The sequence below is a fragment of the Entelurus aequoreus genome, linkage group LG07 (genome assembly GCF_033978785.1).
Source record: "Entelurus aequoreus isolate RoL-2023_Sb linkage group LG07, RoL_Eaeq_v1.1, whole genome shotgun sequence".
In the NCBI taxonomy this organism is placed as follows: domain Eukaryota; kingdom Metazoa; phylum Chordata; class Actinopteri; order Syngnathiformes; family Syngnathidae; genus Entelurus; species Entelurus aequoreus.
In genome coordinates this window covers 2,248,021-2,257,751 of record NC_084737.1, presented here as the reverse complement: position 1 = coordinate 2,257,751, position 9,731 = coordinate 2,248,021, and the positions used below count along the sequence as shown (strand labels likewise).

Genomic DNA, 9,731 nt, shown 5'->3' with positions numbered 1-9,731 from the left:
TCTGCCACTATCAAAATACTCTTATACCCTCATTTATGCTGCTTTATTTATCAGTTCCAGCAGCATATCATGCTTAATCTTTACTATTCCAGCGCCATCAAAGTTAATAGTTTTGTTGTTGTTATTTATCAGCCTCAGCAGCATGTAATGCTGTATCGTTACTATTCTAGCGCCATTATAGTTCTACAAGGTTCTCATTGATGCTGATTTGTTGTTTATCACTCCCAGCAGCATATCATGCTTGTTCATAACTAATGTTTGTGGCATCAAATCATCTTCACTTGGATTAAGTGTGTGTAAGAAATTGAAATGCGCCCCCTTTGGCCAAAATAAATAAAATAAAAAAATGTATATAGAGACATACTGTAATAACATGAAGTAAATAATGAAAATTAAAACCAATTACAGAACAAATAAAACATGAACTAAAAGCAGTCTTTTTCTCACAATGCATCAACTTTTTTTCTTATCAAATTGGGAAGAATTTCTCATATTCTTTATGCCAAGTAAAATTCTGATTATTATTATTGTAACATTGCCCAAATTTAGACGTTTTTTTATAAAATTTTGACTTTTGTCGGGTAAAATTACGACTCTTTTCATAAAATGTATGAAATTTTAAGCTTTTCTTGAAAAATTGCGACTGTTATTGAGTAAAATTCCAACTTGTATCATAATATTGCACAAATGTTCAGTTATTCTTGTAAAATGTCGACTTGCGTCGAGTAAAATGACGACTTTTATTATAATACTGCCACAATTCTAAGTTTTTCTTGTGAAATTGTGAACTTTTTCTTGTGAAATTCCAACTCATTTTTCACAACAAGCTTTTTTATATATTTTTTTATAAAATAGTGACATTTTTTGAGTAAAATGATGACTTTTGTCATCATTTTGCCAAGTAAAATTCCGATTATTATCATAACATTGCCCAACATTTTTAAGTGTTCTTATAAAATTGTGACTTTTGTCGCGTAAAATTACGGCTTTTTAGGAAAATTGCCAAAATTTTAAGCTTTTCTTGTAAAATTGCGACTGTTATTGGGTAAAATTCCAACTTGTATCATAATATTGCACAAATGTTCAGTTTTTCTTGTCAAATTTTGACTTGCGCCGAGTAAAATGACGACTTTTATTATAATACTGCCACAATTCTAAGTTTTTCTTGTGAAATTCCAACTCATTTTTCACAACAAGCTTTTTTTATTTTTTATATAAAGTAGTGACATTTTTTGAGTAAAATGATGACTTTTGTCATCATTTTGCCAAGCTAAATTCACATTATTACTATAACATTGCCCAAAGATTGTGACTTTTGTCGCGTAAATTTACGACTCTTTTCGTAAAATTGCCGAAATTTTAAGCTTTTCTTGTAAAATTGCGACTGTTATTGAGTAAAATTCCAACTTGTATCATAATATTGCACAAATGTTCAGTTGTTCTTGTAAAATGTTGACTTGCGTCGAGTAAAATGACGACTTTTATTACAATACTGCCACAACTCTAAGTTTTTCTTGTGAAATTGTGACCTTTTTCTTGTAAAATTGTGACCTTTTTTGTGTTAAATTCCAACTCGTTTTTCACAACAAGCTTTTTTGTATTTTTTCATATAAAATAGTGACATTTTTTGAGTAAAATGATGACTTTTGTCATCATTTTGCCAAGTAAAATTCCGATTGTTATTGTATATATTAATGTAAATTATATATTATTAATGTCGTAAATACACATCTTTATATATCTAGAAAGGCTGGTCCTAAAGAGGGACTAATTTTTCACAACAAGCTTTTTTATATTTTTTATATAAAATAGTGACTCTTTTTGAGTAAAATAATGACTTTTGTTATCATTTTGCCAAGTAAATTTCAGATTATTATTATAACATTGCCAACATTTTGAAGTTTATTTATAAAATTTTGACTTTTGTCGGGTAAAATACGACTCTTTTCATAAAATTGCCAAAATTCCGAAGTTTTCTTATAAGATTGTGACTTTTGTCGGGTAAAATTACGACTCTTCTCAGAAAATTGACGAAATTTTAAGCTTTTCTTGAAAAATTGCGACTGTTATTGAGTAAAATTCCAACTTGTATCATAATATTGCACAAATGTTCAGTTATTCTTGTAAAATGTCGACTTGCGTCGAGTAAAATGACGACTTTTATTATAATACTGCCACAATTCTAAGTTTTTCTTGTGAAATTGTGAACTTTTTCTTGTGAAATTCCAACTCATTTTTCACAACAAGCTTTTTTATATATTTTTTATAAAATAGTGAAATTTTTTGAGTAAAATGATGACTTTTGTCATCATTTTGCCAAGTAAAATTCCGATTATTATCATAACATTGCCCAACATTTTTAAGTGTTCTTATAAAATTGTGACTTTTGTCGCATAAAATTACGGCTTTTTAGGAAAATTGCCAAAATTTTAAGCTTTTCTTGTAAAATTGTGACTGTTATTGGGTAAAATTCCAACTTGTATCATAATATTGCACAAATGTTCAGTTTTTCTTGTCAAATTTTGACTTGCGTCGAGTAAAATGACAACTTTTATTATAATACTGCCACAATTCTAAGTTTTTCTTGTGAAATTCCAACTCATTTTTCACAACAAGCTTTTTATATTTTTTATATAAAATAGTGACATTTTTTGAGTAAAATGATGACTTTTGTCATCATTTTGCCAAGCTAAATTCACATTATTACTATAACATTGCCCAAAGATTGTGACTTTTGTCGCGTAAATTTACGACTCTTTTCGTAAAATTGCCGAAATTTTAAGCTTTTCTTGTAAAATTGCAACTGTTATTGAGTAAAATTCCAACTTGTATCATAATATTGCACAAATGTTCAGTTGTTCTTGTAAAATGTTGACTTGCGTCGAGTAAAATGACGACTTTTATTACAATACTGCCACAATTCTAAGTTTTTCTCGTGAAATTGTGACCTTTTTCTTGTGAAATTGTGACCTTTTTCGTGTTAAATTCCAACTCGTTTTTCACAACAAGCTTTTTTGTATTTTTTCATATAAAATAGTGAAATTTTTTGAGTAAAATGATGACTTTTGTCATCATTTTGCCAAGTAAAATTCCGATTGTTATTGTATATATTAATGTAAATTATATATTATTAATGTTGTAAATACACATCTTTATATATCTAGAAAGGCTGGTCCTAAAGAGGAACTAATTTTTCACAACAAGCTTTTTTATATTTTTTATATAAAATAGTGACACTTTTTGAGTAAAATTATGACTTTTGTCATCATTTTGCCAAGTAAATTTCAGATTATTATTATAACATTGCCCAAATTTAGAATTTTTTTAATAAAATGTTGACTTTTGTCGGGTAAAATTACGACTCTTTTCATAAAATTGCCAAAATTCCGACGTTTTCTTATAAGATTGTGACTTTTGTCGCGTAAAATGACGACTCTTTTCGGAAAATTGCCGAAATTTTGAGTTTTTCTTGTAAAATTGCGACTGTTTTTGAGTAAAATTCCAACTTGCGTCGAGTAAAATGACGACTTTTATTATAATACTGCCACAATTCTAAGTTTTTCTTGTGAAATTGTGACCTTTTTCGTGTTAAATTCCAACTTGTTTTTCACAACAAGCTTTTTTATATTTTTTATATAAAATAGTGACACTTTTTGAGTAAAATTATGACTTTGTCATCATTTTGCCAAGTAAATTTCAGATTATTATTATAACATTGCCCAAACTTAGAAGTTTTTTAATAAAATTTTGACTTTTGTCGGGTAAAATTACGACTCTTTTCATAAAATTGCAAAAATTCCGAAGTTTTCTTATAAGATTGTGACTTTTGTCGCGTAAAATGACGACTCTTTTCGTAAAATTGCCGAAATTTTGAGTTTTTCTTGTAAAATTGCGACTGTTATTGAGTAAAATTCCAACTTGTAGCATAATATTGCACAAATGTTCAGTTTTTCTTGTAAAATGTCGACTTGCGTCGAGTAAAATGACAACTTTTATTATAATACTGCCACAACTCTAAGTTTTTCTTGTGAAATTGTGAACTTTTTCTTGTGAAATTCGAACTCGTTTTTCACAACAAGCTTTTTTTATATTTTTTATATAAAATAGTGACATTTTTTGAGTAAAATGATGACTTTTGTCATAATTTTGCCGAGCAAAATTCCTATTATTATCATAACATTGCCCACATTTGAAGTGTTCTTATAAAATTATAACTTTTGTCGCGTAAAATTACGGCTTTTTAGGAAAATTGCCAAAATGTTAAGCTTTTCTTGTAAAATTGCGACTGTTATTGGGTAAAATTCCAACTTGTATCATAATATTGCACAAATGTTCAGTTTTTCTTGTAAAATGTCGACTTGCGCCGAGTAAAATGACGACTTTTATTACGATACTGCCAAAATTCTAAGTTTTTCTTGTGAAATTGTGAACTTTTTCTTGTGAAATTCCAACTCGTTTTTCACAACAAGCTTGTTTATATGTGCATAGTATGTATATATTATTAATGTTGTAAATACACATCTTTATATATCTAGAAAGGCTGGTCCTAAAGAGGAACTAATTTTTCACAACAAGCTTTTTTATATTTTTATTTAAAATAGTGACACTTTTTGAGTAAAATTATGACTTTGTCATCATTTTGCCAAGTAAATTTCAGATTATTGTTATAACATTGCCCAAACTTAGAAGTTTTTTAATAAAATTTTGACTTTTGTTGGGTAAAATTACGAGTCTTTTCATAAAATTGCCAAAATTCCGACGTTTTCTTATAAGATTGTGACTTTTGTCGCGTAAAATGACGACTCTTTTCGGAAAATTGCCGAAATTTTGAGTTTTTCTTGTAAAATTGCGACTGTTTTTGAGTAAAATTCCAACTTGCGTCGAGTAAAATGACGACTTTTATTATAATACTGCCACAACTCTAAGTTTTTCTTGTGAAATTGTGACCTTTTTCTTGTGAAATTGTGACCTTTTTCGTGTTAAATTCCAACTCGTTTTTACAACAAGCTTTTTTGTATTTTTTCATATAAAATAGTGAAATTTTTTGAGTAAAATTATGACTTTTGTCATCATTTTGCCAAGTAAAATTCCGATTGTTATTGTATATATTAATGTAAATTATATATTATTAATGTTGTAAATACACATCTTTATATATCTAGAAAGGCTGGTCCTAAAGAGGAACTAATTTTTCACAACAAGCTTTTTTATATTTTTTATATAAAATAGTGACACTTTTTGAGTAAAATTATGACTGTCATCATTTTGCCAAGTAAATTTCAGATTATTATTATAACATTGCCCAAACTTAGAAGTTTTTTAATAAAATTTTGACTTTTGTCGGGTAAAATTACGACTCTTTTCATAAAATTGCCAAAATTCCGAAGTTTTCTTATAAGATTGTGACTTTTGTCGCTTAAAATTACAACTGTTTTCATAAAATTTATGAAATTTTAAGCTTTTCTTGAAAAATTGCGACTGTTATTGAGTAAAATTCCAACTTGTATCATAATGTTGCACAAATGTTCAGTTTTTCTTGTAAAATGTCGACTTGCGTCGAGTAAAATGACGACTTTTATTATAATACTGCCACAATTCTAAGTTTTTCTTGTGAAATTGTGACCTTTTTCTTGTTAAATTCCAACAAATTTTTCACAACAAGCTTTTTTATATGTTTTATATAAAATAGTGACATTTTTTGAGTAAAATGATGACTTTTGTCATCATTTCGCCAAGTAAAATTCAGATTATTATTATAACATTGCCCAACATTTTTAAGTGTTCTTATAAAATTGACTTTTGTCGGGTAAAATTACGACTCTTTTCATAAAATTGCCGAAATTCCGAAGTTTCTTATAAGATTGTGACTTTAGTCGCGTAAAATTTTCGGAAAATTGCCGACATTTTAAGAATTTCTTGTAAAATCGCGACTGTTATTGAGTAAAATTCCAACTTGTATCATAATATTGCACAAATGTTCAGTTGTTCTTGTAAAATGTTGACTTGCGTCGAGTAAAATGACAACTTTTATTATAATACTGCCACAACTCTAAGTTTTTCTTGTGAAATTGTGAACTTTTTCTTGTTAAATTCCAACTCATTTTCACAACAAGCTTTTCTTATATTTTTTATATAAAATAGTGACATTTTTTGAGTAAAATTATGACTTTTGTCATCATTTTGCCAAGTAAAATTGCGATTATTATCATAACATTGCCCAAATTTTGAAGTGTTCTTATAAAATTGTGACTTTTGTCGGGTAAAATTACGACTCTTTTCATAAAATTGCCGAAATTTTAAGGTTTTTTTGTAAAATTGCGACTGTTTTTGAGTAAAATTCCAACTTGTATCATAATATTGCACAAATGTTCAGTTTTTCTTGTAAAATGTCGACTTGCGTCGAGTAAAATGACAACTTTTATTATAATACTGCCACAATTCCAAGTTTTTTTTGTGAAATTGTGAACTTTTTCTTGTGAAATTCCAACTCGTTTTTCACAACAAGCTTTTTTTATATTTTTTATATAAAATAGTGAAATTTTTTGAGTAAAATGATGACTTTTGTCATCATTTTGCCGAGCAAAATTCCTATTATTATCATAACATTGCCCACATTTTCAATCAATCAATCAATCAATGTTTATTTATATAGCCCTAAATCACAAGTGTCTCAAAGGGCTGTACAAGCCACAACGACATCCTCTGTGTCGAGTGGGTCTGACATAATATTGTGAAAGTCCAACACATCAGCGAAAGTCCAGTCCATGGTGGGGCCAGCGGGAACCATCCCGAGCGGAGACGGGTCAGCAGCGTAGAGATGTCCCCATCTGATGGACAGGCTAGCGGTCCACCCCGGAGCAGAGTAGAAAAGAAAAGAAAAGAAACGGCAGATCAACTGGTCTAAAAAGGGAGTCTATTTAAAGGCTAGAGTATACAAATGAGTTTTAAGATGAGACTTAAATGCTTCTACTGAGGTAGCATCTCTAACTTTTACCGGGAGGGCATTCCATAGTATTGGAGCCCGAATAGAAAACGCTCTATAGCCCGCAGACTTTTTTTGGGCTCTGGGAATCACTAATAAGCCGGAGTTCTTTGAACGCAGATTTCTTGCCGGGACATATGGTACAATACAATCGGCAAGATAGGCAGGAGCTTGACCGTGTAGTATTTTATACGTAAGTAGTAAAACCTTAAAGTCGCATCTTAGGTGCACAGGAAGCCAGTGCAAGTGAGCCAGTATAGGCGTAATATGATCAAACTTTCTTGTTTTTGTCAAAAGTCTAGCAGCCGCATTTTGTACCATCTGTAATCTTTTAATGCTAGACATAGGGAGGCCTGAAAATAAAACGTTACAGTAATCGAGACGAGATGTAACGAACGCATGGATAATGATCTTTGAAATGTTCTTATAAAATTGTGGACTTTTGTCGGGTAAAATGACGACTATTTTCATAAAAATCCCAAAATGTTAAGCTTTTCTTGTAAAATTGCGACTGTTATTGAGTAAAATTCCAACTTGTATCATAATATTGCACAAATGTTCAGTTTTTCTTGTCAAATTTTGACTTGCGCCGAGTAAAATGACAACTTTTATTACAATACTGCCACAATTCTAAGTTTTTCTTGTGAAATTGTGACCTTTTTCTTGTGAAATTCCAACTCATTTTTCACAACAAGCTTGTTTATATTTGCATAGTATGTATATATTATTCATGTTGTAAATACACATCTTTATATATCTAGAAAGGCTGGTCCTAAAGAGGAACTAATTTTTCACAACAAGCTTTTTTATATTTTTTAAATATAAAATACTGACACTTTTTGAGTAAAATGATGACTTTTGTCATCATTTTGCCAAGTAAATTTCAGATTATTATTATAACATTGCCCAAATTTAGAAGTTTTTTAATAACATTTTGACTTCTGTCGGGTAAAATTACGAGTCTTTTCATAAAATTGCCAAAATTCCGAAGTTTTCTTATAATATTGTGACTTTTGTCGTGTAAAATGACGACTCTTTTCGGAAAATTGCCGAAATTTTAAGCTTTTCTTGTAAAATTGCGACTGTTTTTGAGTAAAATTCCAATTTGTATCATAATATTGCACAAATGTTCAGTTTTTCGTGTCAAATTTTGACTTGCGCCAAGTAAAATGACGACTTTTATTGTAATACTGCCACAATTTTAAGTTTTTCTTGTGAAATTGTGAACTTTTTTTGTGAAATTCCAACTCATTTTTCACAACAAGCTTTTTTATATTTTTTATATAAAATAGTGACATTTTTTAAGTGAAATGATGACTTTTGTCATCATTTTGCCAAGTAAAATTCTGATTATTATTATAACATTGCCCACATTTTGAAGTGTTCTTAATAAAATTGTGGCTTTTGTCGCGTAAAATGACGACTTTTTAGGAAATTGACGAAATGTTAAGCTAAAATTGTGACTTTTGTCGGGTAAAATACGACTCTTTTCATAAAATTGCCAAAATTCCGAAGTTTTCTTATAAGATTGTGACTTTTGTCGCGTAAATTTACGACTGTTTTCGTAAAATTGCCGAAATTTTAAGCTTTTCTTGTAAAATTGCGACTGTTATTGAGTAAAATTCCAACTTGTATCATAATATTGCACAAATGTTCAGTTGTTCTTGTAAAATGTTGACTTGCGTCGAGTAAAATTACAACTTTTATTATAATACTGCCACAACGCTAAGTTTTTCTCGTGAAATTGTGACCTTTTTCGCGTTAAATTCCAACTCCTTTTTCACAACAAGCTTTTTTGTATTTTTTCATATAAAATAGTGAAATTTTTTCAGTAAAATTATGACTTTTGTCATCATTTTGCCAAGTAAAATTCCGATTGTTATTGTATATATTAATGTAAATTATATATTATTAATGTTGTAAATACACATCTTTATATATCTAGAAAGGCTGGTCCTAAAGAGGGAGGCATTTTTCTCAGGTCTCAAGAAGGTAACAAATTTGTGTGTGTGTGTGTGTGTGTGTGTGTGTGTGTGTGTGTGTGTGTGTGTGTGTGTGTGTGTGTGTGTGTGTGTGTGTGTGTGTGTGTGTGTGTGTGCGTGCGTGTGTGTGTGTGTGTGTGTGTGTGTGTGTGTGTGTGTGTGTGTGTGTGTGTGTGTGTGCGTGTGTGTGTGTTGCAGCCTTCCAGATGAGCCAATGGAGCATGACAGCGACTCCATGTGACCCCCCCCCCTCACCACCTCGCTCAGCTCACCTTCAGGAAACGAGGCGGGGGCCCCCACTCGGGGCCCCTGGACCTCCAGCACTGCTCGCAAAGCTTCCATCCGCCCGTCTGCCTTATCCCGTACGTCTGACGATGTCATACAAGCGCCTCAAAGCTGGGAACCATTCAGCGGTAACCTCACCAAACCTCACCAAAGAGCAATACGAGATGTCGTTGTCATGTCGACGGACTTTTTGACTGACAAGGAGTTGTGCCTTTCTTACGGCACGACAATGTTTGTCCCGGAAGCACAACGTTGCAGGTGCTGTCTTAACTTTGCCTTCACTTTAGGACCAACCACTTTGGAATCCTTCCTTCTATGCCACTTTGCCTCCCCAAAACAAATCCCATTTTTGAAGCAACCCTGACAGGTGAAAGCACACACACACACACACACACACACACACACACACACACACACACACACACACACACACACACACACACACACACACACACACACACACACACACACAATGTAGAAAA

The 9,731-nt window shown here is 31.0% G+C and overlaps 1 protein-coding gene across 2 annotated transcripts in view; it reads left to right on the top strand.

Annotated features, from left to right (window-relative positions):
* The window catches only part of LOC133653268 (histone deacetylase 7-like), a 103,981-nt gene extending 94,250 nt beyond the window's left edge, over window positions 1-9,731 (top strand). For both annotated transcript variants that reach the window (XM_062052362.1, XM_062052361.1), the window contains exon 24: window positions 9,163-9,731. In XM_062052362.1, the coding sequence (XP_061908346.1) occupies window positions 9,163-9,205 (43 nt within the window). In that variant the 3' untranslated portion in view covers window positions 9,206-9,731. The remainder of the gene's footprint in view (window positions 1-9,162) is intronic.